The following is a 15,353-nucleotide window of genomic DNA, read 5'->3' as shown; positions in this document are numbered from 1 at the left end:
CTTTTTAGATTTAGATGTTTTCTTTGTTAGAGAAAACCAATCTGCAACATAAGCATTTTAACCTTAAGCAAACATTTTTATTGAATTTAAGGGTAAATTACGTATGGTTATATTATATAACCAACATATTAAGCATACATTACAATAAGACCGAAATATTTATTTAGTTGAATTTTTAATTTAATAAAATAAAAGATATAATCAAGGATCAAGTTGACATAAATCAATAAGCAAATGCTGCAACCGACAAAACCATTTGAATACATTGGTTATGTATTTGGGTTTGATATAGTCGGAGATACCTGTGAAAATGGAATGAAGGAGCAAAAGTATATTGAGATGTGTTCCCTACCATACCAATTAATCCATGTTGGCAGAAATATATAATTGCAAAATTAAGATGAAGGCAAGACATATGTTGTTTTGTTTTGATGATGGGAGGTAAGAAATAAAAAGCTTTAGTCCACATGTGATCTACATCTAGCCAGGAATTGTTGGGCAAAGCAAGACAAGTGAATGAAAGAGAATGTACGACACATAAAAACTGGATCACTGTTTATAGAAGAAATCAATCACACACCAAGGTTCCGGTTTATGGTGAAAATCCATAGTGAAACTCCGAACGCTATCTCTACTCCCAGCCACCTCTTTTCCTTTCCTCCATCACTCTTGTCTGCAGCAGCAGCAGCAGCAGCAGTGGTAGTGGAGTTGGAGTTGCCTATCATATACTTGAAAATTAGTAAAAGAGTAGAGAGAAATGAGTATAGTGATTATGCGATAAAGGCTTAAATTTACCAGTGTGTGTCAGCTTCTGATATCCTTGAAATAACTTAGCTTCCTGGGAATCGGGAGTCAAGTGCAGAAGAGCTGAAAGGATGGGCAAGGGAATCAAAATGAGAGCAAGTGTGAATGACTTGGGTTTTGGAGTGGTAGTAGTATGTTATACTTACAGATGCAGTCGGTCATGTTGACAGGGGCACGACAAGTGGTAGGAAGTGTTGCCGCGAGAGTAGCGTTGATGTTGAGGCCAAGGCTGGGGTCATCTCTATCTTTAAGCAGTACACACAGGCATTTCCGGCTCTTATCCAGCACCTGTTTCAGCCCACTGCAACAATCTATGGTAGGGGTTTTTGCGTCTCCACCAACATAAGGGAGACATGGAGCCAGCCCTACTAGCTCATTACTACATTCTGTTTTGTCTTGATTGATATCAGCTTTTGCCAACCCAAGCATAACCAGAAGCAACATTAATGAGAGTCTCCAACTCCCATGTTTGGACTCCATGATTAGTGCTATTATTATTTCTGCTGGGAAGAAGAGAAAAAGATGGATGGATCGAAACTGTAACTGTTCCAGGGCATAGACACACACCCCCATATATATATTCACATGTGACGAGGATGGATCACTTTATATTCACGTGCCAGTCCGGGACAGTAAAAGTTGCATAAATTAAAATTGGAACAACCTCCCAACCTTGTTATACTTGAAAGCTATTTTAGGTGGTTATCTGCTGCTCAGCCTACTTTCTCCCCAATCACAGTTTTTAACTCTTCTTAGCCTTTTTCTTGGTATTTACTTATTACACATATAAGGGTTTTTTTTAGAAATATTGTCATTTGGTTTTATAATATGTGCATATAGTTCTATTTTCTTTTACATCAAATAAAACCATTTCATTGCATTATAAATTATTGTTTTTGCAGGCTCTTAAAATGAAATAGATAATTTGAGTTTGTGTAACATGATGGAATTAATAAATTAATTAAGTTGAAGGTGGATGTCATTTCCAGCTGGGTAGTGTTGTCGCATATGTAGGGCTGCTCTGGATTGGAGTATCAAATAATAATAATAGTGTGGGAAGAAGGGGAGCCCGTGAATGTTTTGAATGAATCCGTGATCCTTTGGGATCCCATCCGTGACTAACTGAATTTTTGGACCAAAATTAGAAAATCAAGCTTTTAATCCTAACAAAATGACACAAATCCTACATAAAAAGAAGATTTAAGAATGAGGCTGACGCCGGCGATTTAACACTAACTTTCCCTCCCTAATTTTCAACCACTATAAACAGATATAAACAGATATATTAAACAAATTAATTAGTATCTAAACATTTTTTTTTGCATCTAACTAGTACCTAAACGTGGAAACCGTTAACCAAATTGGTATTTTTTTAGGTACCTAGCTAACGCTGTTAAATTTTATGTTAGCAGCCAATAGAACATTGACAAGTCCTAAAAAAAATTAATATATACTTTAGCCTTTAAACTTGACAACTTATACTTAACTTGTGCCTGAACTTTTTTCAGATCTAACTAGTACATGAACTTGGAAACTATTAACCAAGTCGGGTTTTTTTAAGTACTTGGTCGACGCCATTAAATTTTATGCTAACAGCTGATAGTTCTTGAAAATGTTATCGTTTATAAACAGCATAAACTGCCTAATATAATTGATTCTCGTAATATCTAACACACTGTTGAGCAGAAAAAGACACGAAAGAATTAGAAATGCATTTATACGTATTATGTCTATTTACCGGCCACTCCTTTCTTCTTTGGCTTCGAGAGCGTCTACTTCCTCATTAGATAAAAGGTCAAGAACGGGTTTATAATAATCCCACTCCTTTCTTTTCCTGATGCAACGGAAAACAAAAGGCAAACCATAAGTATTTTCTTCTTTTGAAGTTTTCTAACGAAGTAACAGAGCAAACAGATTAGTGATCAAGCAAAATGGGTGTAAACATACAGAGCACATAAATTAAAAAGCAACATGAAAATGTAATAATTGCTAGTCAGAAATATGCAGTAATATTAAATGGGAATACTTAACAAGTGCATGAAAAGGGATACCAAAACCACTAAACCATTTCTACAAAGTGAAGCTACATCAATGCTTTCAAACTGACAAAAGATTCAATGATTTGGTTGAGACTTAGATCTCTCTTATCAATAGGACTACTTAGTAGTGTTGTTTCTATCTACTATTATCTAAAAATAATCAAGTTATTATCTGCTGGACAAAACCAAGAAATAACACTTCACGTGCAAAATTATAGATCCCCTTTTAGATAAAACAATTCCATCAAATTGAGTATAATTGTATGTGTAAGATGAAGCCAACTATTGCAATTGCTTAAGATACTTTTTTTTTAGTTTAGCCTCTAGCTAGCCTTTCTTTTGTATAAGTTATGTATTCCCAATTCCTTTTTAATATGGAATACAAAAAATAGTGCACAAAGAATGAAATTCTCCCGATGGCTCTATCATAGATAAATAAGAAAAAAATTCTCCAAATCAAATCCATTACATCGTCTTCCTTTAACCTTAACTCAAGTTAAAAGGGGACACAACCCTTGTTTTTTGCTAATTTAGTCAAGATCAAGTCTGATGAGAATAATATTTTACGAAAAGCAATTCATGTATTTTCAAACCAATCCATGTCCTATCTATTATTTGACTACTAATCCTTTTTATTGTAATGGGTGAAGGTTCAAATGTTATGGTAATTCCTTATGGGTGGATGAACCAAGATAATATAGAATCAGAGTTCTAGATTTTTGTTAATCCCTCGCTGAAATAATATCGCGAGGTCTGCAGCTATAACTAGCTATGTCTACTGTACACCCATTAACTAGTGTCTTCTGCCAAGGATTTAATTGAAATGCTTTATCCCTAGGAGATATGATATATAATGGAGGACTTAGTTTGACAGTTTTGACAAGGTGGATGTCTTTTAAATCTTTTAATGGTTTCAAGAACCATTAAAGGCAATGCAATGCAATGCATAAGCATGAGTGTACAACTCAGTAGAGAGATGAAGTTGAGAAAAAGTAATGTTCCATTGAATCAAGATAATTTTGGATCAGAGTTCTAAATTTATTTTCAAACCAATCCATTTCCTATCTGATAAATGGTCGGCCTAAGTCACAGAATAATTTCACTTAGACATGGAGCTGTCAAGCAATTTATAAATTACGACAGCAGAACTTTGAATTTGTCAGCCTAAAATTGAACATGGATATGGATTTAAACTTTATAAACTTCGATTCTTTTGATTTAAAATTTATGAATTAGAAATTCTCAACTTTAATGAATCTAGATTTAAGTTCAATCAAATATTAAAAGTACTGCTTCTGTTGACTTTTAAAAATACTTGATACAAGAAGTATTTTGAAATCTTAGATGGACCTTTTAAATTTGACCCAAACCTAAATAAAACCATTTTCGAACAAAGCATTTGGATTTTGAAATCCAAATCCCGACCCATAAAATACAAGTTTCTAAATGGACCATAACAATTTTTCAAGGCTCAATAGGGAAAATTATTCAGCATGAGACAGAGAGCATACCGGACAACACTTGACCTGAAACTGAATAACTTCATCAAGTCCAGTGCAGCACCACTAGCTTTACTGTGAGAGGGAAAACAGAAAGTAATGTCATCAATACATAGAACATTGAGGTCTGCCATGCTTGGACAAAACCAATGTAGTAGCCAGAAAAGAATTGAGGGGTGGCAGGAGGTGAAAAAAGCTGAAGTACCAAACCATTCGGATAAGAAAAAAAATCCATCCTATTTCTGACCATATTACAAGGAAACAACATAAAAACCTGGGAGTGAAATGTTCAGCAGCCCGACGACCCTTTTTGCTTATTCTGTTCTCCCTTGCTGAAGTTACATTTTGAATTGCAATCTAAAAAACACAACATTACAGCGATATGATAACAACCATGCCATATATGCATCAATGGCTAAGATTAAGTAGAAACGTCTGATAACTACCTCATAAAGTTGCTCCCTGATTGCAAAGGCAACTGCAGGCTGCAAAGAGTAAAGAAATCATATAAGATATGTTTTAAAGGCACAGAAACAAAATGAAACAGGCTTGAAAGAGAAATACTGTACTGTTATCTGTTTCTCATCATGTTCAGGTAGGATGAATATTTTACAAGTATGCTTCTAAAATGAATTGCTTACCCCAACTTCAGGGTCTTCAATACCTAAATCTTTGCACAGAGTTCTAGCAAATTCTTCAGGATCACTATCAAAGTTGTTCAAGTCCTATAACAAATAAAGATAACAGCATTCAAGCATCTCATTGAGAAATAATTGCATAGCTCATAAAAGATAAATGATGAACAAGCATGAGAAAACACAAGAACATGCATATGATAATGATATCGTACAAATTCATTTTCCAATTCTTACCCATAAAAACTGATCCCTGATAACTGTATGATTGACTTGAAGATCAAGCTGATGAAGTCCATGTGATGGATAAGTAGGTGTTAGAAAATCATTAAAGGAAAATGGTGATATTTATATAAATGTTATTAGTGCTTCATTTATGACAGAAACCTTAATTGGAATGATCTTGTCACCAACATACATGTCTTGACCTTCATATGATCGAAAGGTGGCAAGCTGTGACTGAAGATAACATGCAAAGCGAAGAATAGGAGAATGTTAAGTACAACTAAAAATCAGCTTTAAAAGTGCCAATTTCTTTTCTTTTCTTTTCATTTCTTTTTGTTGAACATTGAAATGAGAGAAAAGAAAACAGTTAAGATGACCTGAATGGATTGAACAATTTGCGGAAGGAAACCAGGGGCAAGCTTCAAGTCTTTTACAGTCCTTTTTGCAAACATCACCACCTCTGAATCCGGATCTTTTAGAACAAATATACAAACACAAGAATATGTCCGATTAGCAAATTACACTAAGGTAGCGTTAAAGAACTCTAATTTTTAAATAATAAATCTGAATTCCAGAAATAATATAAGCGTGCAATCAAACACATGAAAATGTAATCAAATATTTACGAATTTGAAATTTAATATAAAATCATATAACAAAAGAGATCTAAAATCCAAATTTTCAAATTCATATTGGCCAAAAAAAGTCCCCGAAATTTCTTGAATTCATGAGAAACATATTTAATAAAGTGAATGCATACCATAAGGGTTCCAAGTGAAAGCATCTTTATAGCGCTGTCCATCGACTTCTATGTCAAGCCTAATGGGTATTAAATTTTCAGCTGTTGGCCTACAATTTATGGATCACAATTAGAAAATCAAGCTTTTAATCCTAACAAAATGACACAAATCCTAAATAAAAAGAAGATTTAAGAATGAGGAGCTTACATCCTGAACTTTAGAGGGGCTTTCCATGAAGCTGACGCCGGCGATTTCATATTGATTCACCTAACACTAACTTTCCCTCCCTAATTTTCAACCTCCATAAACAGATATGTTAAAAATTTTGAGACTCTAAACTAGAGCTGATCATGAGCCGGACCTCAACAAAATTTTAGTCCCGTTTTCTAGGCAGTGAGCCAAAAATTTTGCCCAAAACCAACCCGGATTATATATTGTAAGCCCGGCCCGGCCCATATTTAATTTTTTAATCTGACTATTAAAATCATCTTTTTAACAACCCTGGAGTACATATTTATGAATAAATTTATTTCTATTCTGTAAATCAATTTCTTCAGCAATGGAACTTGCTTCAACTCCGCCTCCTGGGTTTTCTAATTCTAACCCAAAAACTTTTTCACTCTTATGAATGTATTTATATCTATTCTGTAAATCAATTAAATTTAATAAATTGCCAAGGAAATTTTAAAAAATATATAAATTATTATAAATGTATTACTTAATAAAGTATACCACATATTATATGCAAATACATATGATTTTGCAAACTCAGATTTAAAAAACCAAATAAAAAGAAATTTTCAAAAGTAAAGCAGAATACTAAAATCAAAACTAGAAAATTTCAAAAGTAAAGCAAAATACTAAAATCAAAACTAAGGTTTTATATTTTTTTTACAAAAGAAACAGTTATGGAGATAAGAGAAAAGTTGCAAATGCTAATATTCCAACTCTACACTTATTAAACAGCGCTGGTTCATTTTTTCTTCTTCTCAACGATTACATTCACCCAAAATCTGTCAAAGTTTCTCTTAATGGTTGAATAAAAAAAACCCAGCAACAACAGAAAAATGCCGTGAAACCATGTAGAAAAAAAATCCACAGATCTCGAAAATTGGAGACATATAGAGAGAAATCAGATAAAGTGAACTAAGAAACCAACAGAGCCCCAACTTCATGCTATTTACATACACACAAACAAAATACAACAAAGGCAGAGGATGTAGCAGTTTCAGCGTATTGGTGGTATTTTCTTTGTTACTGTTACGGATTTAGAAATTGGTGGAGTGGACGCTGATTCGGTTGAAATGAATAGAGGGGAAAAAAAACTCATCCATGAAACAAAACAAAAAAGAAAAGAAAGCTTTTTTACATACCGTTGAGAAATAAAATTTGGTAACTGATGAAATTGAAAGATGAAGTGTATCCAGAAATGCAACAAATTGTTGGGTTCGAGTTGAATCCTTCTCTTGGCCCAGAGAGAACGTAAAAGAGTTTTACTTTTCAAACTTATGTTAGTGTATGACGGCTAATGTTTTTTTATTTTTTCATTTCAAATTGAAAGCAAGTGCGGTGAATGTTTCGTCAAATTTTCACGTATGACAAATATGTAATTTTTCTTGGATCAAATGTCCAACTTTAAATATAAAAATAGATGAAAAACATCATCTTAAACTAAGCAATAAATATAAACGAATTCAACATACTCATTTATTTACGCCAAAGTTGAAGAATAATAGAGATTGTGGTTCATAATGAATTTAAAACAAAAAAGAGAAGCATTCATTAGGGCCACCTAAAAGTAATACTCATTCGTTGGGGCTGCTTTTATCTTTTTAAAATTCGAAACTTTTTTACCACAAGCACAAGATATGAAATCAATTTGTGAATCAAAGTATGAGTCTGCTTTTCAATACTAGGTTAGAAACCCAAGAGGCAACCAGTCCAAGCAATTTTTGTTTAAAAAGTGAAATAAACATTCCGTCCTGAAAATGAAAATTACACATGAAATAAGCTTATTATCAGCAAGGTAATGAAGGTGCCTGCCACACTATCAAACTGACAAATTATAATCATCCAAATGGTGTCCGTTATTCCTATGAAACTAAACTTCACACACCATATCTATGTTGATCAAACAGATAAAATGGGGATTATTTTGAGGCTTGAATGAGAACAGACAATCACCACTTATCAAACAACTATTACAGGGTTCGAAGCAAACTTTGACAGAATCACAATTATTTATTTCACCCAATTCACACAATGTTCCCGCTGGCAATGCCATTCACCTTTGAGGTGGATCCACGGTTCTAACATTTGCGCCGCTCATTCCTTCAATGCGATCCTTTGTAATCTCCACAAAATGACCCACTATTTCGTGGAACTGCTTTAACCCTGACAGTGGGAGAATGATAGAAGACCGGTCAGAACCTGCAACCTGCAATTGTTGAACCATTCTATATCAACCTACTCCATCAAGACCCATTATAGTGTTCATGTCAAGAAAAGAGAGAGAGAGAGAGAGAGAGAGTACTTCTGATATCCTCAAGAAATGTCCTCTGTTGTTGCTCCCAAGATCAAAGAAAAATCTCTTCTGATCAGCTCGGATCACCTTTGAAACCCCCATGTTACCAATTTCATCCTGTGTTGGCAACTCCACTGATCTGTCCACTTTCAATTCAGAAGTTGAGGCAGCCTGGCTGTGTCCAGATATGAATCCAGCCCCTACATCATCTGAGAGCCCAACAAGACGTTCCGATGGTTCCGAGCTTTGCTGTTTTAAAAACCCGACATAGATATAAAAACAATCAGATGACAAATTAAATGGGACTATATGAAAAATTCAAATCCATATATGAGAGCAGAGAAACTGTAAAGGAACAAGTATAGAAATGTAGATCACAAAGATACCTGATTGGGCAATACAAAGAGTCTTGATGCCTCATTGATATCTGCCAATATGTTCCTAAATGCTGCCCACCCTTCATCTCTGGTACTTCCTGCTGGCACAATAATGGTACTGCGGTTCCTGCTGACAGATGCTTCAGATACCTTCACAGATACTCTCATTAGAGAAACATTTAAACAAAATAAACAAATAAATAAACTCTAACTCTTTATTTTTCCCATCTTCCAAACAATTGGTCTTGAATTAGAACATTTTTTTCTCTATTTAATGACATTTATGAGTTATTTATTTATACTTTGTTGCAATGAATGTTCAAGGTCCAAAATGAGGAACCTATGTTGCTCTCTCACTCTTCATTTTTTCTTTAACTGCCCATGTTTCACATAAATCCAATATATGCCAATGTGCATGTTAACACTCTGAATGCAAGGAAAAACTTAGAAAACCTGAACATTCTTGTCTTGGACACGCACTCATATCCGACACACACTCGAATCACAGTAACAGAAGCAGAAACAACCTAGGCTAAGCAAGACCAAGGCTGTCCCCTATTTTCTCTTTCTTGAAGACTAAGAAGGAAGCGTATCAGAGTTGATTCCCATATTACTTTACAGGTTACATTTACAGAAAGAATCAAGATAATCTACTTCTCAGCCACCAATCACAGCTTAAGTGATATTCATAACAACCTAATGGAATAACCCAAACCACTCAACAACCTAAACAGCTGGACTCAACTAGAATGACTTTACCAAAACTCAACCTGGACATTTTACCTAAACACAGCCCTCGCCGACGCAGGTTTCCCACCATTGACATTTCCGCGGTTGTTGACCAAATAAAAAGTTAAAGAATAACAGAAATTTCTCCACAGACTTTAAGTACATATTTGACAGTTTCTTCATCCATTTCTGCTTTTATTTTGTAAATTTCTTTCCACTGAAGAGGCAATTCAAAGATAAGGACCAAAGAATTTACTTTCTTACCAGGGAGATTAAAGCAATACTCAACTTTTTTCTAGGCCTCTCACAGGAATTTACAGATGAGCATCACAGAATATCAAGATTCCAGCAAGTTCCCCAAAGGCGGTAAATGCACATTGCAAGGCAAGGAATCAGAGACATGTTAACAGCATATTATTCTCCACATGCAATGTGGAAACATGATGACTACTGAATTTTCACACTTCGCTATATAATCATAATCAACGGATTGATTTTATTAGAACTTTTTGTTCTGTGAAATCTAGATTTATTGTTTCTAATATTTCCCCAGCATTTTTCCTCAAATTAGGTGTTAAAACATTGCTAATTCTTTTGGACTTATCGAATAGTTTTATGCATATAATAAGCATATTTCAAATATTACTCATTTTTATGTCTTATAAAAGAAGATGCTTAGTCATATTCTGGAGAGCCATATCATGAACCTTTCTGTTTTCGCAAGTTTAGTTATGAAATAACCACTTTACAAAGAGATGTCAAAATGAGTACAAGGAAATGAAACTATACTCAACAAGGTTAAAGAAATTCATCTTTATCAAGATTCAGAGATAGTAAGTATCTATAAAAAATATTGTTTGAGTAGCTTAGTGATTGTTTTGAAAATTATGAAGGATTCTAGTTTCATCTATACATTCAAGGTAGAAGAACAGAAGACCTGCTGTAAGTTCTAATTAAGCTTGGCTGAAAAAATATGTGAAGTAAAATTTACTCTCAGCCAATTGCTTACAATTATCGCTGTAAAAGTTGTTTCTCAAGTAGCAGAAGGAAAAAAGAAAAGCAACAATTAGGAAGAACAACAAGAAAACATGTTAAAAAATAATTTGTCCCAAATTCATTGCTTGCAGTTCCATCATTGCTTGTAATCCTTCTGTTTGACATTGGCATCATTTGATTCATTTCTGAATCAGTTGCCTTCTATGAATCTATTCGGAGTTTTCTTTTTTAGGGTAGAGGAAAAGAATTTGCAACTGAGTGTTTGCTGGCTTGTGAATCCACCTGTTTATCCTATAATATTTCAAGTCTGAAAATCAAAGGATCTTAGGCCTGTCTAAGTCTATGGTTTTGCCAGTAAAATGTTCGACCTTTTACCCATCTCATTTATCAACATATACAAGTAACAGAAAACAGTTTTGGATCAAAACAACAGAAGTTTGTGGTTGAATTTTTTAGTAGTTTTCTGACGACACTGGGGCTTAAGGAACAATTTCTCTCAAGAAAAGGGCATCATACAATAACAACACATGATGTTGTACTGTTATAGCCAGAAAAAATCTAAATTGTCTAAGGCTCAATCCATTAATGAAAACTATGAGAACTTCACATCACGGTAAATAATATAAAGATCAGTTCAGAGATTTATGGTTACCCATTAGCATGAAATTAGATCACTCTGACAATAATCCTGCTTTTGAGGTATCTCGCACGTAGTAAGATGACATCTGATCAATGTTTTTTCCACATTATTAAGTTGTTTACAGGAGGTGCCTGATTAAGGCTCACAGGTCAAGATTCAAGAGAGGGCTAAAGATAAATTGAACCCAATGACCAACCCAAAATTCAGCCAAAAATATAGTTAAGAACTTTAATATACTACAGAGTACAGAGGTCAACAACAACAAACCCGATGCAGCCTAAAACAAGCTAACCAAGATCCCAAACCAATAACAATCACTGGGTAATGTGCTAAAAGCTGAACTTTACCACCTAAAAGCTGCAATGAAATAAGAATTCAAAAGTAAAAATCCCTATATTCAATTTCAACCTTACACCAAGTTATTCAAACTAGAAGAGTTACAGAAGCAAAAAATAGAGCTTAGAAGAGAAAATCTCAAATTTTAAGCAATAAACAACAAAGTTACAAGTCTGTGAGAAATAATTGAATTTTAGTAGTTTTTAGCTTAAAACTAGTAAGAGAAAAATGTGTTGTTTTATGGTGATTTAGGTACCTTAAAGGTCAAAGAATGCCAGGAAATCAAAGGAAAATGGAGCAGTTGGGCAGGCCCCAAAGGCCACGAAGAAATTCAGCTACCTTGGGAAGTACGCCCAGCACTGTGATGCCAAATTGTGAAATTTCAAAGATTAAAACTGTGTTTGACTCCTAATTAAGGGAAATCATGTACTTTCACCCCTTGGGCTCCTAAACCACTATAAATACCACCTCCAGCTCATATTTTCAGAGTTAGTTAAGGAGGAATTAGAGTTAGAATAGAAAGAATGAACTTAGTGTTAGACTAGCAATTTAGATCTAGAGTTAGGAGAAGTTACTTCATTTTTTTCGAGATGGAGCTTTCTTCCATGGAGCCTGGAGGAGGCCAAGATCAAGCTTGAATATCATCAAGTTTGAAGAATAACTTGGAGAATTGAACATTTATAACTATTCTACTTTCATTTCTTTAGTTTGATTTTGTTTGTGATGTTGCTTAGATCTAAGATTCTTGTGTAAGAACGATGAACTGAAATTTCTGGGTTTTGATTTGTATTTGAATTCTGTTATGAAATCCTGATTGATTCTTAAGTGTTAACTTTGGATCTATCATTTCTTGCTTGTTTAGTTATTGGACTTAATGCTAATTTGTTGATTGATGCCCAAGTAATTAGATCATAATTAACTACCAATTGAGATGAAGTTAACGCTAGCTTAATAACTAAACAACCTAAGTTAGTCTTGTCCAAGAGAGAGAATAATGTTGATCCAACCTAGAGATAGGTAAATTAGTGACGGATTCAGTGAAAGTCAATTGGAAAGACTTTGATAACTAGATCAAGCAAGACCTAACCGGAAGTCTAATTAGGATCCTATCTCATACTGAGAGAGAAGGTAGGTACAGCAAACTTGAGAATAGCAAGATATGAAATTAATAGGAGGTTTCACGAATCTAGATCCATTTGTTTACTTGATCTATTTGAAGGAAAGCTTGAGTTAGTTGCTAGTTGCTACTCTAATTTCGATTTTGTTAAATCTGAATCAATCATTTGAATAGAGATGATTTTGTGTCTAAATTTGTTAATTAGATTGTGTCAATGGAACTTTAGATTTATTCTTTGCATTTAGCTCCCAAATATCTCCCTTGGGATCGATTCTTGGAATACTTCCATTTTATATTACTTGACAATATTCCGTAAGCTTGCAAAAATTCAAGGGTTTATTTGATCATATTATTAGCACAAGCCATGTTCTTGTAATCAAACAGTCATCATAAAAAGGAACCACAAATAAAAACTAGGAAGCTAGAACTAGGAACTTAGCGCATGAATACAGCATTTGATGCACTGAAATGAAGTCATTAATGCCAGCTAGGAAGGCTAAGATAATCAAGCATCAAGGCTTAGGCTTTTTAGACAAGAAATCACTAATATCATTCTTATGGAGGAATATTCTAAGTTGCAACAAGCATTTCAAGAAGCTGATCCGAGGTTCAAGCAGCTTCATTTACTATGAGGGAAATATTAACCAAAATATGGTGTTTGAAGATAGAAATTGAGCCTCAACAAAGCATTTTTGTTGCTTGAAAATAGAAGCATCAATTGAAGGTATGAACAAGTGGCCTAATTAGAAAGAAACGAGGTAGCTATCATGCAACTTCAGTGTCTCAAGTAGTTTTAAAACTGAATCATCTCATCTAAAGGTTTTACACTATAAAACTTATTAATGAATATGTATACTCATGAGTAGAGTTCAAACATGGGAAAGAAAAAGGTTCCTAGAGTCTGCTCTCAACATCTTGGAGATGCGCAATTAACAGTTGGGTGACAATTTCCTCCGCAGCCAGTCGTCCTAATCAAGCCAAAATTCCTAAATCAAGGTTAGTAAGTTCATTTTTCATCTAACCACGAAGAACGGGGAATACTCTTAAATTACTTAAAGAAGAAACCATAGCAGCAGCAATTGTGTTGATGAAAGACAAGAGACATTATTCGCCACTCTAAAATTCAACATCATATACAGGAAAGAGAAGATTGGAGCAAAAATCTTTAACATCGAAAGAGAAAACATGAGGAATTGGAGGGGAGCGACGAAAAGAGAAAGATGAGTTGAATACAAGTGTTGGAGGGATACCTTCAAAAAACGACCCCTGCGATTCTCGCCAATGTCAAAGTAAAAGACCTTAGTGTCGAGCTGCAATTCCTTGCTGAAGAGGTCGTTGTCGTCGGAGTTTACGTAATAATTGAAAAGGTCGAGGAACCAGGATATGCCAGAGGAGGGGACAATGATGGTGGACCTGGTAGCCGATGTCTTTTCCGAGATTTTCAAATAACGACCGCGTGGGTTCTCCTTGAGATCGAAGTAGAACAGCTTGTGTTCCACCTGAAGAGTTTTGCAAAGCAGTTCCACGTCGTTTCCTCCTCTGTCAGCTCCGCCGCCTCCTGAATTCCCTTCCATTTTTCTTTTTTTTACCAACAGCCTATCAAAACTCGGCACCAGCTGCTACAAAAAATAAACGGGAAAGCAAAATGCCTAAGCTAGATCCCAATTCTTTCTAGATGAAAACGAAACCCCCCCCCCTACAATCTCTTTACTTTCTATTACATTAAGCAGTAGCAGGCAGGGATTTTGATTATGTTTGTTAGGTTTTGGGTTTGAACGAACCAGACTTATTGATGATGGTGACGGATTTGACCAACTCTCTCACTCTGTAGCTCTAAGTAAATATTTTATTTATTTTATCTATTCTGTGGACTGGACTTGGCTATTTACTTTATGCTTTTGCCTTGGCTCTCTTCTCTTCATTTTCCGTTAAAGGTTGGTTGGTTACTTCTATTTTACACATTTTAGTATTTCTATTTTCTTTATTTGTTTTTGGTATATTTCGCATCTCATCGGGTATCAGACTTCTTTAAATATTTATGTATTTATGGGTCTACTTTTAGTACTTGGGAGATCTGTAATTTTTTTATAATTATTTTAATTAACATTAATATAAATTATAAAATCAGAAAATATGTCGATGTGGCATGACATGACTAGTTAATAGTATTTTAAAAAAAAAACAATATCAAGATTAGTAATCTGACTAAAAAAATTTTTAATATCAAATTAAAAAAAAAAGAGAGTATAATTTAAAATGTAATCTTTCAAATAAAATTATATAAAGCTATGTAAATCATAAAATACATAAGATGAACAAGACAGATATACAAACTATTACCTAAATCATGGAAAATTATATAGAATATTAGATGTACATAAACATATCAATGTTTATATTAATAAATTATTTATGTAAATTTCTGAAAAAGAAACATATTAGACAAAACATATAAATTTGTAAAATATTGAAATCAAATTCGTCAAATTATTTTGTTGTGAAATCTCTAATTTCTTATAAGGAGATGCTTAAGATAGTAAATACCCAAAATGATGAACTATGAAATTCAAGGATAACTTTTTTAAGTTTTAGTATAGATTACATAAAATTTAATCTTTTAGGTTCCAATTGTAAATTTCAACTTATACATTCAATGTCTAACAATTGAATTTTATAACATTAAACAGAAACC

At 33.9% G+C, this 15,353-nt stretch overlaps 3 protein-coding genes across 6 annotated transcripts; all 3 read right to left on the bottom strand.

Moving 5' to 3' along the window:
- Positions 1-401: 401 nt before the first annotated feature.
- LOC107902857 (non-specific lipid transfer protein GPI-anchored 6) lies at positions 402-2,218 on the bottom strand. The gene is made up of 3 exons (XM_016828969.2): positions 951-2,218; positions 796-867; positions 402-718 (listed from the first exon to the last, which is right to left on the bottom strand). Exons 1-3 carry the CDS (start codon positions 1,375-1,377, stop codon positions 573-575), a joined length of 645 nt encoding a protein of 214 aa, XP_016684458.2. The 5' UTR covers positions 1,378-2,218; the 3' UTR covers positions 402-572.
- A 35-nt stretch (positions 2,219-2,253) lies between these two features.
- LOC107907386 (chromatin structure-remodeling complex protein BSH) lies at positions 2,254-7,713 on the bottom strand. Of its 2 annotated transcripts, none has more exons than XM_016834755.2 (11): positions 7,316-7,713; positions 6,150-6,241; positions 5,963-6,051; positions 5,580-5,674; positions 5,365-5,436; positions 5,215-5,262; positions 4,984-5,067; positions 4,789-4,827; positions 4,617-4,699; positions 4,355-4,417; positions 2,254-2,638 (listed from the first exon to the last, which is right to left on the bottom strand). In XM_016834755.2, exons 2-11 carry the CDS (start codon positions 6,197-6,199, stop codon positions 2,539-2,541), a joined length of 723 nt encoding a protein of 240 aa, XP_016690244.1. In that variant the 5' UTR covers positions 6,200-6,241; positions 7,316-7,713; the 3' UTR covers positions 2,254-2,538. The 2 variants fall into 2 exon arrangements, with proteins under 2 accessions (XP_016690244.1, XP_016690243.1); XM_016834754.2 differs by having other exon boundaries at positions 6,150-6,229.
- Positions 7,714-7,859: 146 nt separating this feature from the next.
- LOC107907385 (transcription factor Pur-alpha 1) lies at positions 7,860-14,593 on the bottom strand. Of its 3 annotated transcripts, XM_041092938.1 has the most exons (5): positions 13,912-14,519; positions 9,837-9,875; positions 8,853-8,993; positions 8,476-8,715; positions 7,860-8,379 (listed from the first exon to the last, which is right to left on the bottom strand). In XM_041092938.1, the coding sequence occupies exons 1-5, from the start codon at positions 14,233-14,235 to the stop codon at positions 8,227-8,229; spliced, it is 897 nt and encodes a 298-aa protein (XP_040948872.1). In that variant the 5' UTR covers positions 14,236-14,519; the 3' UTR covers positions 7,860-8,226. The 3 variants fall into 3 exon arrangements, with proteins under 3 accessions (XP_040948872.1, XP_016690242.2, XP_040948873.1); XM_016834753.2 differs by lacking the exon at positions 9,837-9,875 and having other exon boundaries at positions 13,912-14,593; XM_041092939.1 differs by lacking the exon at positions 9,837-9,875 and having other exon boundaries at positions 7,860-8,336; positions 13,912-14,590.
- Between the last annotated feature and the right edge of the window lie 760 nt (positions 14,594-15,353).

The sequence above is a fragment of the Gossypium hirsutum genome, chromosome D05, assembly GCF_007990345.1.
Source record: "Gossypium hirsutum isolate 1008001.06 chromosome D05, Gossypium_hirsutum_v2.1, whole genome shotgun sequence".
NCBI classification, from domain to species: Eukaryota; Viridiplantae; Streptophyta; class Magnoliopsida; order Malvales; family Malvaceae; genus Gossypium; species Gossypium hirsutum.
Note: the sequence above shows the minus strand (reverse complement) of the source record. Positions and strands in the feature narration are given on the sequence as shown.

Coding starts and splice junctions, on each gene's coding strand:
- LOC107902857 (XM_016828969.2), bottom strand. CDS start 1,377: ATGGGGGTGTGTGTCTATGCCCTGGAACAGTTACAGTTTCGATCCATC. Junction 868..950: donor CAACATGACCGACTGCATCT/GTAAGTATAACA, acceptor CCATCCTTTCAG/CTCTTCTGCACTTGACTCCC. Junction 719..795: donor TCAGAAGCTGACACACACTG/GTAAATTTAAGC, acceptor AGTATATGATAG/GCAACTCCAACTCCACTACC.
- LOC107907385 (XM_041092938.1), bottom strand. CDS start 14,235: ATGGAAGGGAATTCAGGAGGCGGCGGAGCTGACAGAGGAGGAAACGAC. Junction 9,876..13,911: donor GCAGGGGTCGTTTTTTGAAG/GTATCCCTCCAA, acceptor AATTCCTGTGAG/AGGCCTAGAAAAAAGTTGAG. Junction 8,994..9,836: donor GTATTGCTTTAATCTCCCTG/GTAAGAAAGTAA, acceptor GTATCTGTGAAG/GTATCTGAAGCATCTGTCAG.
- LOC107907386 (XM_016834755.2), bottom strand. CDS start 6,199: ATGAAATCGCCGGCGTCAGCTTCATGGAAAGCCCCTCTAAAGTTCAGG. Junction 5,675..5,962: donor TTTCACTTGGAACCCTTATG/GTATGCATTCAC, acceptor TTGTTCTAAAAG/ATCCGGATTCAGAGGTGGTG. Junction 4,700..4,788: donor TCAGGGAGCAACTTTATGAG/GTAGTTATCAGA, acceptor TGTGTTTTTTAG/ATTGCAATTCAAAATGTAAC.